Source organism: Euprymna scolopes, chromosome 6, assembly GCF_053919585.1.
Source record: "Euprymna scolopes isolate OS-2025 chromosome 6, ASM5391958v1, whole genome shotgun sequence".
In the NCBI taxonomy this organism is placed as follows: domain Eukaryota; kingdom Metazoa; phylum Mollusca; class Cephalopoda; order Sepiida; family Sepiolidae; genus Euprymna; species Euprymna scolopes.
In genome coordinates this window covers 46292917-46308630 of record NC_136487.1, presented here as the reverse complement: position 1 = coordinate 46308630, position 15714 = coordinate 46292917, and the positions used below count along the sequence as shown (strand labels likewise).

General features: G+C 33.7%; 2 protein-coding genes across 3 annotated transcripts in view; one reads left to right on the top strand and one right to left on the bottom strand.

The window, feature by feature from the left end:
- LOC145277633 (AN1-type zinc finger protein 1-like) overlaps positions 1-3818 on the bottom strand; it is a 42600-nt gene extending 38782 nt beyond the window's left edge. Inside the window, exon 1 of one of the 2 annotated variants that reach the window (XM_080129192.1) lies at positions 3748-3818. In XM_080129192.1, coding sequence (XP_079985318.1) covers positions 3748-3805 — 58 coding nt within the window. In that variant the 5' untranslated portion in view covers positions 3806-3818. Of the gene's footprint in view, positions 1-3249; positions 3402-3747 lie in introns of those variants that run through there. The other variant, XM_080129193.1, reaches the window with a different exon arrangement.
- Positions 3819-4006: 188 nt separating this feature from the next.
- LOC145277632 (eukaryotic translation initiation factor 2 subunit 2-like) overlaps positions 4007-15714 on the top strand; it is a 51171-nt gene continuing 39463 nt past the window's right edge. Inside the window, exons 1-2 of the mRNA XM_080129190.1 lie at positions 4007-4202; positions 14734-14914. Of these exons, the coding sequence (XP_079985316.1) occupies positions 4185-4202; positions 14734-14914 (199 nt within the window). The 5' untranslated portion in view covers positions 4007-4184. The remainder of the gene's footprint in view (positions 4203-14733; positions 14915-15714) is intronic.

The following is a 15714-nucleotide window of genomic DNA, read 5'->3' as shown; positions in this document are numbered from 1 at the left end:
CTCTCTCTCTCTCTCTCTCTCTCTCTCTCTCTCTCTCTCTCTATATATATATATATATATATATATATATATATATATATATATATATATAAAAGTGAACGTGTCTGTGTGTCTGTATGTGTCTGTGTGCATTTCCCTATGCAATAACTCTGTCAATTTTTAGTCTACTGACTCGAAATTTGATATACAGGGTACTGAGATTTGGGAAAATCGATGTGATCAGGTTTTGGCCAGAAATTTCGCTGTTAAGGTGTCAAAGTTCAATGATTTGACCTTTGAGAACTCTACCAAACTCCTTCGACAATTTTGGGTCTAAACACTTGACATTTTAGATATTAGTTCCTTGGACATGGATCTAACTTAATAACTTGATTTGAGCCCAAAAACAATAAATATTAAGGGTTCATAATAAGGGTCAAAATTTAAAAAATTGACCGTTTTTTTTTTTTTTTGCTTAGCATACACCTCCAAACAACGCCGGGCCGAAATGCTAGTATATATATATATATATATATATATATATATATATATATATATATATTAGTGTTGGAACGATTAATTGGAATCAGGAATCGGGAAAGTCAAAACATTTTGGGGTATTAGAATTGGTATTGGAAAAATTTTAGTCTAATTTTCGATTCCAAAAATGATTCCTTAAAAAACATATTGAACTTAATTTTACATTGTTGGTACTAAAGTTAAAAATGATGAATATTTATTGTTATTAAGCTACTAGTAAAATTAAAATCTATACATCATAATAACATAAAAAAAAACGATGTAAATTTATTTTACTTGAACCAAAAAAGAAAAATAATATGTAAGTATAATGTGTATGCATGTGCATGCGCGTTTGTGTCTTTTCAACAAACAAGAAAAAATTTTAGTCACGTTTTTTAGAAAGCATTTTTTTGTTTTTTTTTGCTTTTTTTTGTTTCAACAAAACTTGTTTCTATTTATCTTTCTTGTGAGAGTCAAGCCTGGTGTTTTGTATACATTTTTTTGTTTTTAAGAATGTCGGATTATTTTTTATTTTTATTTTTTTTTTTTTGCTCCTTTCCATTGTTGTTTTTAATTCATAAAAGAAGGTATTAGTCATGTTTTTTCCAGAAAGTAAGTTTGTGTTCTTTTTAGGTCACCATTTTTTTTAGATAGATTTTATGCGAGAGTACACAAAACGCCTAATAAAAGATTAATTTGCAACACAAAAGCACGGAGTAATTAATCAACACTTTAGAACAAAACAACAGAAGGGTTTATTTTGAAGGAAGGACTGTGTCTGAGGTGACAGAAAAGAAAAGGAATAGAAAATTTTTGAATGTTCTCATGTTGGAAGGCAGAAACTTAAAGTGTTCCCAGGTTGTCTAGTGGAAGTCTTCAGAGCATTCACCATTAAAGTACTTGTAGAACAGGTTGAAGGATGCAACATTTCGTCAATGGGACAGAGGCTGAAGCTTAAATGACAGTTCAGGACCTATCAGGTTGGCGAATAGATATATTGAGAGCATTGCCAAGGCTGCTGCGAAGAAGGTGAGCTCTCTAGAAAACTACTTATACCTGAAAGTATCCTGTACCTCTATAAGGCCACCATTCGCCCATGTATGGAGTACTGTTGTCACATTTCAGCTGGTGGATCTGGTACTTGTCTCTCACTCCTGGACAGGGTTCAAAAGAAATAAAGAAGAAGGTATATGTCCTTGTGTGCAGCTCAATATCTGCATTATTCACCATGTGTGTGCATACATGTGGATAAGCGCTTCTCTGTAAGTGTGTGTGCATGTGGATAATCGTGTTTTGTCATGCTGGCGGAAAAATATGTAGCAACGGAGTCATTGACGTGAATGGAGAAGTGAGCGATGAGTGAATTCGTTTAAGTATTTGTCAATCAGCTTCTAGACGATGTGAGAAAAAAGGTTTTGAAAATTAAATCTCTCCCTGAGTGTTGATTGGTTGAGAAGTGCACTCTTTTGTCACATGGTATGCTTTCAACTACGTCTACCAAACAAAATGCATTTTAAGTTTTGTTCCACGCAGAATTTGCGCCTCTGAAATTTATCGTTTTTTTGTTTGCGCGCATATTTTTTTTTTTTTTTTTTACACAGTGATCACCACTTATCAAGGCCTGGAAACCACTCAGGGATAAGGGTTATTGCAAGTACATTACGTTAGTGTGGAGATTTTATGAAGTGTTTACTTAAGGGGGCGGTTCATTAGTAATTGGATTTTTATTTATTTATTTGTTATTTTTAGAACAAGAAGTGAATGTATTTTTTTTTAGGTGTGTTTAACCACACAGGTTCTTCTATTCTTCAATCAGGCATGACTTGAAGGCATTTACTGAGGTGGTATTGATGGTGTGGAAACCTAGCCTGCTCCAATAAGAGTCACTCTACTGGAGAAGAACTGGCCACAGGAGTCAGGATGATGATCGATCTGCATCTTCAGATATGTTCCCTGGTAGATGGGTTGAAGGTTGGAGTGAAAAAGCAGTTGCCACAGTTGGTGAAAGGTCGTTATCTTGTAAGTCTGTAATATATTAGCACATTGTCTGCAGAATTCAAGAGTAGGAAGGTTGAGATGGGTGAAACGTTCAGAGTAGGGCAAATTGGAGATTCCTTTTGCTCTATGCTGGACCATTTCCAGGGCATCCTTTTCTTTTTTTAACTTCGGGCACCAGACCACAGAAGCATATTCTAAGAGTGGATGGATTAGGGATTTATAAAGAAGCAGGAAAGATCTTGTATCCAGAGTTGTAAACATGTGTTTGATGACTCTGAGAATCCGGTTAGTTTTGTGGACTTGGAATTCAACACGCTTAGTGAAGGACAACCTTTGGTCAATGATTGCATCAAGATCATTCTCCTCATTAATCTCTTTCAGAGCGTAGCTGCTTCTGTCATTATACCTCATGGTGTATGAATGCTTGGGATTGTTATTACCTAGATGCATTGTTGTAAAATTCTCAGGATGGAACTGTATGCCCATGATGTTCGCCCAGGATTGGAGTTGGTTTAAGTCACTCTGCACACTGGAGTGCTGACTGCTGAGTATCCTATGAATCAGTAATGACTTGAAATATCTTGGTGTCATCAGTAAACATGAAAACGAAGCTCTTCAGCAACAACAAAAATGATGAAGACATCAATAAATATTTCATGGAGTAGTATATTTTTATAATACTAAAAACAAATTAAACAATAACATTTTATTTATTATTTTATGCAAAAATAAATGCGAATTTTATCTTACAAGGTTTACTGCCGACTTCGAGTCGCCTATTCATCTGCATCACCATGCGTTACGAATGGAAATTTCGTTCTTAAAATTCTACAAATAGGTTTCATTTAGTTATTTTTTAAATCTACGTTATAATAATTTTAGGTACCCCTTATTAGGTCATCAAGAGTAACTTCCCCTTGTTAACATCCATTCACTGTAAAGCCGGTCTAAACTAAGCGTATAAATATTAATAATCAAGAATATAAATCATTCATTAAGATTAATTTAAATCTAAATAACTAGCATTATCAAATTTTACTTATATACATAGATATAGTCAGATAGATAGACACGCGTAGAATTAGAATAGTAGTAGCAGCAGTCGATGCCGGGTGACAACTGTCAGCCTGCGTTTATAATAAATGTTGTACGCAATAAAAAATATGCTCTCAATCATAATCAAGATATTTTGAAATACAAATATAATTAATGACTGTAATAAAAAAAATAATTTGAAATAAATCTCACCTATTTGTTTACAAGATTCTATATCACATTGCTTTCCAAGTTCCGGAAGTTCGGCCATGACTGTTAGGAAGAGTTACGGGCTGAATAACTACTAGGAAATAGTTGAGATATTTTCAAGAAAAATTGCGTAAGAAAATAAGTAAAAAAAAATAAATAATGTTAATTTTGTGTTGGTCAAAATAAATAACTTTTAATTTGTTTAAATTGGGGGTTTTGTGATTTTATTTTATTTTTTTAAAACTTATCCGGCATCTACCGCGTTATTCACTGCGGAGTACTTGCCTAAGCCATATGTCTGATGCAAGAGTTTGAGTCAGTCTGATTTTCTGTGAATTTATACGATTTGAAGGGGACGAAAAAAAAGAAATAACCCTTTCAATCTGTCCAGCTACAGATTTTTCTAAACATTTTTGTCTAGTTTCTCTAAAGAAGCAAACATGGCTGAGGATGAAGCGGTAAGAAAAATTAAATTGGTTTCATACAATTTTTTTTTTTTTTTAGTAAAAGCCGCCGTGTAAAAAAAAGTTTCTTTGAAGCCCTTCTTCACAGTTTTTCTGCAATATGTCCTTAAAAAAAACTAAAAATAAATGTTTATCATTTCTTATTGACATTTCCCATTGATTTGTCATTTTTATTTAAAATCTATTGATTTGTAAAAAAAAAAAATGAATTATTGTTCATTATTTATAAATCAAATAAATTAAAAACTAATATCTATGCATATTAATTTGATTTAAAAAAATAATTAGGAAAAACTTTTGGTACTCATGCAGAGAGTGATCCGTTCTGAAATAATAACGTTATTTAAAAAGCCATTCTTAACATGGGGAGGGGAGGGTGTTTTGTACCTATCCTGTACTGTAACCATACAATTGAATAATAAAAAAAAAAAACATATAATAAAACTTTAATTAAACGTGGAAATACGATTTAAAAAATAGCGCGGATCACTCTGCATTAGCACCGAACTTTTGAAAAAAATCTGTTTAAAATTAGCCTTAAAAAATGGCCTAAGTGTGCCATGTGGACTTCGAGAGAAAGGAGATCTCTTCTAATGGAGGAAAATGTAAGAAGCTCAACTAGTAGGGAAAATGACCCACAAAAAGCAAATCCCAGATCATTTAAGTAATCTTTAATATATTTAAAGAAAATCAAATAATCTGACGATTACAGAAATAAAAACACGCAACTAATGAAAAACAATCTGTTTAATATATATATATATATATATATATATATATATATATATATATATATAAAACACAATCAAAATAAGAAGTTCGGGGGAAAAATCTGTTTAATATAAATTCGTATCTTCTTTTAGCATGAGGACGAGAAGAAATGTTTTTCTGTTTTATAAAATTAACTTTTTCATTTTAATCCTGGATTAAAATCAGCCAACTGTACCTATCCGGCGTCGTCCGGGAGTTCATTTTATTTTAATTTTTAAAAACTTTGTCTCCCTTCCCACACCTTTTCAATTTAATCAAATTGGTACTTAGTTATGCAAAATACTGACCGTGCTGAAAAACTATTATTTAAAAATCCATCAACATGGGGGAGCCCCCCCCTTTTTTTTCCTTAAAAAACTATTCTGTACTTTAATCCAACAATTAAAAAAAAAAAAAAAAAATGGTGCTTATGCACTTTTGTTACCGCGCTATTTTTTTTTTTAGATAGTATTTTCAAGTTAAATTCAAATTTTACGATATTTTTTATATTAAATTGTAAAATGAAAACGGAGAATAATTTTAAAAAAAACACCCTTCCCTCCCGATGTTAAGAATGGCTTTCTAAATGCTATTATTGCAACAAATTGGTAACAAAAGTGCCACTAGAGACAGGCTCTTTTTTTTTTTTTTTTTTTTTTTTTTTTGCTAAAAACACAATAGCAGTTGTTCTACTCGATGAAATTTCGTAATTTTTTGATATATTATATTTTCGACACGACAATTAAGTAATGTTGTTTTGACTTAAAAACCACATATTTAAAAAATTGATCTATCGACAGTATTTTAACAAGCACCCTTTTATTGCAGGTTTTATTTTAATAAAATCTGATAATGTTGGTGGTTGGTCAGTCGAAAAACGATTTTATATTAAGATTTGGGTCAGTTTTGACGACGTGCCCCAACCTTCCCATATTAAGAACAGCTTTCGGAATAAACACCCTCCAACCTCGAAAGCCGTTCTTAACATGGAGGGGGGTTATTCCGAAAGCCGTTCTTAATATAAGGAGGTTGGGGTGTTTATGATACGCTGGGGAACGTCGTAAAAATTGACCGAGATGAAAAAATAAGATCCACGTGTAAAAAATCGAGGGATGTGATTTTATTTTCCAAGATATTTCATCTCTGCAGACAATTCGTCTCCCTCTGCACAATGACAAAGTGTAAAACATCGCCCCATATCTACAGGGTGTTCATAAAGTCTGGACAGTTAAGTAAAAAAGAAATCCTTTAGGGTTTACTTGTTTGTCACTGCAGCAAAACGTGGCACAAAAATTCCCCGGTGGGAGTGCTTCAGGCGATCTATAAAACTCCTCCTCCTTCTCGATAGGAGAGAAAGTATTGCTTGGAATGAATTGACCCATACCAGATCTGATGGTTCAGGTCAGTGCAGTTGTCCGAATGGTGCTAAGGCTAGTATGACATTTGGCGACTACGTGTGTAGGCTTTTACGGACACTGTATTTTATGTGACTTAAAAGAACAAAAATGTTAAAGAAAATCAATAATAAAAATAAAAATCACCATTCATGTTTTAACCGCCAAGAAATCGAAACAAAATAATTTTTAACCGATCTGTATATTTTTAACTTACTGAAACCACTTAAAAAAAAAAAAAAATTATTTAAAAATAAGCTGCAATGTATGGCTACATATGTTCGGGATTCTTTTAGCCTGTTTATATCAGAATTTGTTATCAAGCACATAAAATTCTCTGGATACTTGACAAACTTGAAACCCGTTTCCTTGAGTTATCTTTCGGTCTTGATAAAAGATGATTTATTCATATATGTATAAAGAACTATAAAACTATACAGGTCGGTAAAAATTATTTGTTGTTTATTTCTTTTTTAAGTTCTCGGCTCTTTAATATACTACATGATTGTCAAGTAAGAATATTTTAACCTCACCCCTACCACCTCGACATTCCACTTGAACAGTAGATGTGTGATGATTATTTTCCCATAAAAAAGAGAAAATCTTAATTGATTACGTGACCAATGTTATTTTCATCATAAACACATGTACACTTGTGAAAATGGTTATAAAAATGGACACATTTAGTTATCATTAACGGGAAAAAGCTGAGTAGTCCGCCTCCATTTTGTCTTACAAATCATCTTGATTAAAAAGAGTTATCTATTTAATAATGGGGATGGAGTCTCTGCTTAAAAGTGGGTAAAAAGAAAGACAATTTGGATGTGGGGGATAAGCTTATTTATTTTTGTTCTTGTCCAGAATTCCCTCATATTAAAAAAAACAAAAAAACATGAACCATCTATATGGTTTACATACATATAGCAAAATGCAAATATCGTAAATTGATCAACTAGTTTTATTTTTATACAGAAAATCATTTTTAAGTGATTAATGGAAGTTGATAGGTACTGACTGCAATATAAATTTATTAAGTATTGAATTAATTTTGAGTTATCTCCCTTTGTTTTTGTTTTTTGTCCCCCCCCCCTTCCAAATGGCAGAAAGACAGCCGCTCTTCGGTTACTTATAAAATTTGATTTTCTTAAAAAAAAAAAAAAAAATAAAACTACTTGATCAATTTATGTGATTGTTGGAATATGATATTTTTGTTTTGTCATATACATCCTACGGATTTTTCTTTATTTTTGTTTTTTAATATAGGAATTCTGCACTTTTTTTTCCCCCCTGTTAATTTCAGAACCATTTAAAGTATTTACTAAAAGTAAAAATAAAATGTTTCTCCAAGTGCAACAGATAGTTGGTTATGTGTATTGTTATTGGTTTTGAGAACAGGAAAGAATCAGAATATTGGAAGCGGGTGCGTTCCATCATGATTTGCAACAGATTCCAAAATTTGGAAATCTTAGTTACAGCTCAATGCTTATGTGAATGCTAAGTGTCATTCATTCATTTCATATGAATCAGATAATTCTATTGTTGGCATTCATTCCTCCGATATCTTTCCAGTTAGAATTCTTTCTACAATGACATCAGATACTTATGTGAAGATTCCCAACGTCCTTAAGTGAAAGTGTTTTTTAGTCCGTGTCGCTAACCATTTAGCTATCGTCACCTTCTTGCTGATGATGTTAGCTAGAGAATTGTGACCAACATTTGAAATTGGTGGTTTTTTGTGTCTGCACAACATATAAAAAAATGGGTGTAACAAGAGAGCTGGGATTGGCAACTATGGAGAAAGGGCTGCGCAAGTATTTTTGTTGATCTTCGTACAGGACTCACAAAGGCCCAATTACTCACCGCCAAGCTCAAGAGAACTACCTCTCCAAGGTCTAAGATCCAGTCCAGCCATAGATGCTCTGGTTCTTCTAAGGACCAGTTGCCAACATGCAGAACAATAGGTAATTAAACGTACAGTCTGCACAAAGTTCTGTGCATCATGAAAACCAAGTTTCCTCAAACTCTTTGGTTGTATTTACAGCAAAGGTCACATAATGCTGCCTTGCATCTTCAAAAAGGGATTCTGATTCAGTTCAGATGGCTATATCGAGTTGATGCTCGCTGTTGTATGAAGCACTAGATTAAAAGCTGGTGATGGGAAAGACCATATGTGTGTGGCAGCAGGAAAACCCAAAAGTGACTGAAAACTTCCACAACTTTACCAGTCCAAATATCTAGCACTCCAATGCCATGTACTATTGTCTGCTGCTGCAAAGAAGGTGGGTTCCCTCTATCGAGCTAGAAAACTACTCACGCCTGAGAGTATCCTGTACCTTTACAAGACCACCATTTGCCCATGCATGGAGAATTGTTGCCACATCTGGGCTGGTGCATCTAGTCTCTCCCTCTTAGATAAAGCCCCAAAAAGAGTTGTCAATCTAATCGGTCTCACTTTATTAATTCAGCTCCAGCCTTTGTCTCATCGCTGCAATGTTGCATCACTGTGCCTGTTTTACAAATATTTTAATGGAATGTGTTCTGATGAACTTATTTCACTTGTACCCCCTCGACGTACATATCCCTGACAAACCTGCTTAGCAATAAAATCACTGTTGTTGTCCCTAAATGCCAGAAAGCTTTCTATTCTAATAGTTTCTTCCCTCGAACAGCTAGACTTTGGAATTCCCTTCCTGTTGCCTGCTTCCCTGGCTGTACTGATATGCAGAAGTTTAAATGTAATGTAAACAAATATCTTGTTAATCTTTCCTAGACATGACCCCAAATAGTAGCCCCCTTACATCCAAGTGGAGATATGCTTTGTAAGGGGTGAACATAAGTTAAAAAAAATAAAGACACCAGCCATATCACCTGCAACATCAAGGACAAACTGATGTTCAGAAATTCCTTGAAGGACATGGTGAAGATCACCTTTTCCAGACTGTCTGTCTGATGGAGGTTCTGTGCTTTCTTAGAGTAGGTTGTATTTAGCAAAAGTTTTTCTAAGAGATGCACTTTGAATTTTTAGAATATATCGATTAGTGTCTCATATGATTTTCTTTTCTTAACCTTTTCAAAGTGTCAGATGTATACACAAATGCAGTCTTGTTTCGATGATAGATCTCATCAAATCTAATGATGTCTTTGAAATATGATTGCATTCCTGTAGTCGTTCACCATATTTATTTTTATTAAAACATTTAAAGTGTATTAAAAAGAAGTTTTGTGTAAGCATTCATCAGTAACAATGCTATTGTATGATTTTCTTTTTATCATTCTTGGTTGTCGTAATAAACTAGTTCACCCGTTACTTGTTGGTTCAGTATTTCTCATGTTACTAAATATATAATCTCATAACTTATTTCACAAAGCCAAGAAGTGATCTCCTAATAGACTCTTGTAATTATTTACGCCATTCCATTCCTTTTATCATTAACTCTTTTATTTACATTATTCACGTTTCCTTCCATTATTCCAAACATTCAAATATCAAGTAAGATAATATTCTCAGTTTTAATAGTATATTAGATCATATGTAAATCATTGTTATATCTATCTATAAAGTTGTCAAAAGCTACAATCCATCATCCATGACATCGTCTATTATGTAAATATATATATTTTGCTAATAATCATTTGCTTTTATTATCCCATTTTACCTCCCTCTTCTCTCTTGATTATTTCTATTATTTTCCTCTTCTCATTACTTATCTCTCTTTTAATATATAAAGTAAAGCTAGTCTGTTTCTTGGATATTTGTGCATAAGAACTTTCTTTCTACAAAATCGATATTTGGATCTGATTTGCTCAGTTCTTTTTTTTAACAACAGCAAAACTCTGTTTCAATTTAAATTACTAAAAGTGATGCATATTACAATAATGACTTTGATAACAGTATAGGGGAATTGGTCAACATTCACTGATGCCTGGTATCACAGCTGTGGCGTGAGCATATGTAAATGTTTCCCCACCCCTAACAAAAAATAAAAAGGCATCAGAATCAGCATCAAGACAAAGTCAAATATAAAACTTAATATGTTTTTATTTAACATAGCAAGAATAATGAATCATATTTTTATTGTTGACGTATTATGTGCGTGCCGATTCAACACATGAGTCAAGAAAGTAATAAAGAATAAATGTGAAAATATTTTTGAAAAAAAAAGTGTTCTGGCATATATGCTATGTTTGTAACTTGATGTATAGTCGCTAGGACTTTATATATTTTTAAAATAGTCTGATAGGATTTGAATTAAAACATTTAATGAAAAGCAGGAGAGAAATCTTTCTCTGACTAAAGCAGAATGTTTTTCTTTGGTGATTAAATTGTTCCCTTTTTTTTTTTTTTTTTTTTTTTTTTTTTAACCCAAAAGGAAAAGATTAATTCTTGGTGATCTGATATTACTATGTGGAGAATTTAGATGAGTGATGCGCGCAAAGTTATGTTGGTTGTTTTACGTCGAACTGCGACGTAGTCCATGTTTGTGTAGAGTATACTGGCTGGCTTCAACTGATTGGGTTTGGCGCGCAGTGCCTTTTTTATGGGTGACAGTCCAGCTCCAGCGAAAGCTGTCAGAAAAATATTTTTTAAATTCACTTTCTTTGACTGCTGATTGGGTGAAAAGTAGATGCACTGTCACGTGGTGCAGCTATGTACTACCTTTGCGACAATTACCAAGTTTCAGTCTTTATACCTGCATAATTTGCGTGGCTGTAGATAACAGATGTACGCACAACTGAAACGTTCCTTGTCCAGCCACTCTAATATCTGGTGAGTCGCTACAACAGAAACCTGTGACTGTAAAAGAGGGAAAGAAGTCTTCATGTCTTTTTTTGCTTCCTTTCTTTTATTGCCTTCAAGACAATGATAGATGTACAGACAGGGAAACAACCTGCTGGGTGCATTAATAGTGTAACCATATCCTACTTGCTTAGTGGGGGTCAAATTTCTAGCGTGATCTTCATAGACATTCAGTCTGTGAGTTTGAGCGTCAATTATTTTAATTTTGTCTTAAAATGAACTCGAACTTTTCAAATTAGATTATTAAATGGATTGTTTGCTTCTACTTTTCTTTCTTTTTTTTTTTTTTATTTTCCTGTAATTTACAACAATTAGGACCCTGGAATTAGGACCATCGCAGGGTAACTCTGATAGTCTTATATATATTTGAAAATGAATGATGTCATAAAGGATCAAGTTATTTTTATGATGTCATCCAGTGTGCACAGTGACAATATGCAAGCAAGATATACAGTTTTAGTATAGTTCCATAGAACAACATTGAAGTTTCAAGTTTGTGGAAAATGTTTTTGATTCCAATCATTTGTTTTTATTTTATTGATAACTTTGATTTTGATTAAATAAAACTTTAAATTCTTAATGAGATTACTTGCATATGGATAGGCGCTGGTTTTATCTCTGAATTCTTTTCTGAAAATCGGTACACAAAACATTTGATAGAATTCATTGGCTTTTTCTTTTTTTTCTTTTTTAAACCACAATAATACTTTACATAGAAGACAATGATAGAATGGAGTTGGCTTTAAAATAAAAAATACAGTTCATCATATGACGGCAGGAAACAATATTTAAAAAAAAATCTCCATTTTGGGAAATAAACTTAAAATGGAAACGAGTTTGTAAAAATGTGATTTTGAGTGAAAGTAAACCGAAAACTTACAATTAGAAATGGTCACTTACTTTGCATATGACATCCTCCCATCCCACCTTCCCAAAGAAAAAGAAATGAAGTTGAACAGAAAATTCATCAACTGCTTAATGTAGTTTCTTTTTTGGCAGAACATTGTCATTTTCATCATTCTTCATTAGTTTTCAGTTTTTAAAAGATTTCAGCTGCAATAGTAAAACTCTAGCAACAGCCTACAAATAATTAGTTTTACTTGTGACTGATTCAAAATTTTGTTTGTGAATTATAACGATGAAGTTCATACAAAGAATATTTAAAAAAAAAAAAAAATGACAGTTTCTTATTATATTTACCTTCCGAATATGACCACACCTTCCGAGTTCAAGTGAGCTGCTGCCTTTTTGATGTATGCAGTGCAACAAGTGGTATGCCACAGAATTCGGTCATTGAGCTCCTGTTATTTCTTAACTACGTCAATGACTTGCCTTAAGTGATTTCTCAGCTGTCTCTCCTGTTTGCCAATGATGTGTAATCCCCCCACCTCCCCTACAGCAACTATGAAGACCCCCGGCGTTGCCTCCATGAAGTCTGGGGATGGTCACTGAACTGGGACCCGAGTTCCAACGTTGCCAAGTGCAGCTACATGGCAGTGGGCCGGCATTCTCCAACTCCTCCATTTCCCCTTGACTTCCAAACAGGTGACTGGCTACTGGAGTATATCAGTCAGGTTAAAGATCTTGGAGTGATTGTGCATTCCATATATTCACTTTCTGAACACTGCACCACCATTGCTAACAAGGCCAGAGATGTCCTGGTCCTCATGCACCATCTAACTCCCTCCGTTTCCTACCCCTCTACACCTCCCTGTTGCGGCCGATTCTCGAATACAGTATTCAGGCCACATCCCCCTTTTATGTGAAGGACGTCCAGTGTCTCAAACAGGTTCAGTATCTGGTGACAAGAATAGTGGCTGGCCTCAGAGGTCTATCCTATGAGCAACTATTAAGGGTTCTAAATCTTTTCCCTTGAGCACAGGAGGCTTCGAGACGACCTCATCTTCGCCTACAGCATCTTTCATAGACGGTGCGGCCTGGACCGGAACCTGTTCTTCCTCCCTGCCCTGGATCGCGGGCTCTGTGCACGCAAAAAAGGTTTACCTTTGACTGTTCCAGAGGCTTTGACGGCAAGCGATGTTTTTAGTTTGAGTGGCATCTTCGTGGAACCAGCTACCCAATGATGTCATAAACTAACCCACACTACAGGACTTCAAGGCAGCCTTGGACAGATGCTTGTCTGACCTCCACGGTTTTCCCCCTGTAATTGTGCATAACCCCCTAAATTCTCACTGACTTTTCCCCTTGTAAATGGCAATCACTTATGCATTTATTCTTTGCCAATTAAAATGAATGAATATGACAACAGTAATCCATGCATGGATGAATGGTGGCTTATATATAAGATATTGGCAGGTATAAGTTTTTCAGTCTGGTATAGGGATCCTAACTTCTTTGCAACAAACTTGGTGGTATCTTTTCTCTATTTGTTCAAATTCATGTTAGGCCAAGGAGCTTGAATGTTGGATTCTCAGATAGGCTATTATTAGCCATGGCAATTGAGAATGATTCTTTTGTTTGTGAAAGTTAAGCAGCTTTGTCTTGGTAATTAATGACGAAATTTTTACATTGCTCTTTCTCTGATTTCAGATGAACTCATTTTTTTAATTAGATATAAACCAGTTTATTTCTTAAATTACTTGGATATGATATGAGGTGCCATAATTTTGTTGCAATATTTTGTCTTTTAAATGATACAAGAGGCCTTTATTATGATTCTTGAACTCTTAAGTCTCTTTTAAAACATATACATCCCGTAACAATAACAAAATAAAGCCTTTCAAATAAATTTATATTAAATAGCACTAGACTAAAAAAAAAAAAAAATGTATAGAACATTCACTTTTAAGTAAGTTACAGTTATTATACAGTTTCTTTTTATTTCTGAGAATAAATAAACTTTTATCTATACTAATGGACTCTCACGATCATCAACAACGTTGAGAAAATACTACAATTGAAATAATCTAAAGAACCTGTTTAAAAACACTGAAACAAATATTTTAAACTTCATTTAAAGAAATAAATCAATAAAATCTAACTTAAATATCTTAAAGAAATATAAAAAAAAAATTATCTTGCATAGAATTCTGTCCAACAATTTGATTTGGCATAAAATAAACTGTTGATTGTTGACATGTCACAAAACAAACCAAAGCCAAACCTTTTTTCTTGGATTCTTACTGAAACTGAATCCTGCAAATTAGTAAAAAAAATTTAGTTCTAATACAAACAAAATAAATTACTATTATATAAAAATAATTTTTCTGTTTGGAAGATTTTGGTGACTTTTCATCTGTTTAATGTCCGTTTTTCGTGATGGCATGTATTTGACGATTTTAAGAAATTGACTTCTAAAGTAATCAACTGGGAAGGCTACTGCTACTGAACTACATCACTTTCTTTACCTCATTAATTAATTGTTGTGTTTATCCAGAGCTGAAAAGGGGCAAGGGTTCATACTTTATTCAATGTTATGGATGCATACATGATTAGTAGGTTTGGACTACATTTTCTAACTCAATAGTTTTTTGTCTTGGTAACCATGAAATCACCCACCAACCCAATTGTATCCCTTTCCATTAATTGATCTGTTTTTGCTTTTCTCTGCTTCTTCCTGCAGTTGAGCTTTGATCCTATGATGAGGAAAAAGAAGAAGAAAAAGAAAACTCCTTATATGGAAGGAGCTGAGCTTGAGGCATCTCGAAATGAAGCTCTCGCTGCTGACGGTGCCCCAACAGAGCAATCGACAGACAATGCAGATGCGGATGGCATTGACACAATAACTGAGAAAATTGATGAAGGTTTGTAACTGTTGCTTTTTGTATTTTTTTTTTTTTTAATATTGACTAGCAGGGAGGTCTAACATTGTCTTGGATGGAATGAGGGTCAACAAATGTTCCACCCTCCCATACTTTTATTGTCATTGAAATCGGTGAAATAATCAAATTGATTGATTGCCTGCTCTAGTTAAGCCCACCTTCAGTATACCAAGAGGAAGCTTCGCATGCCTCTCCACGGTGACTTAGTCCACAATACTTTGTAGTCGACATTGCACTGTAGAGAATCTGTTGATTTAATATAGTTAAGTATAAATAATGGCTTCACTTAAAGTTTATAATGCACAAATTAATAGTGCTTTAAACAGAAACATGGATTTTTAATATGCCCCTGTCTTATCAAAGTATCAACTGTTGGTTTTATGAAATTATTTTTACATAATCGCTGGAATTAGTTGAATATACAAAAGTCAAATATGGTTCAATTATCCCCTAAAAAGAAACGTTCATTTCAAACGCACCGCTATCTTGTAAAAGAATCTACAGTTGATTTTATCGGCTGGGGTTTTCTGCTTGTGCGGTGATAAAACTTCTCAAATGCAATTGTGATATTAGGTTGTATAAAAGTGTTAACTTTGGTCAGAATCAAAATTCCTTCTTTAATTGGATTTTTTTCGATTTTTGATACTTATCAGACGCATTCCAATACAAAATCTATGTAAGAACATTCTTAAACACATCAAGTTCCTTCGTGTGAAATTAAAAAAAAATTGGCCCAGTGATTTTTAACTCTATAGAGAACAGGCACACACATGCACAGTCAG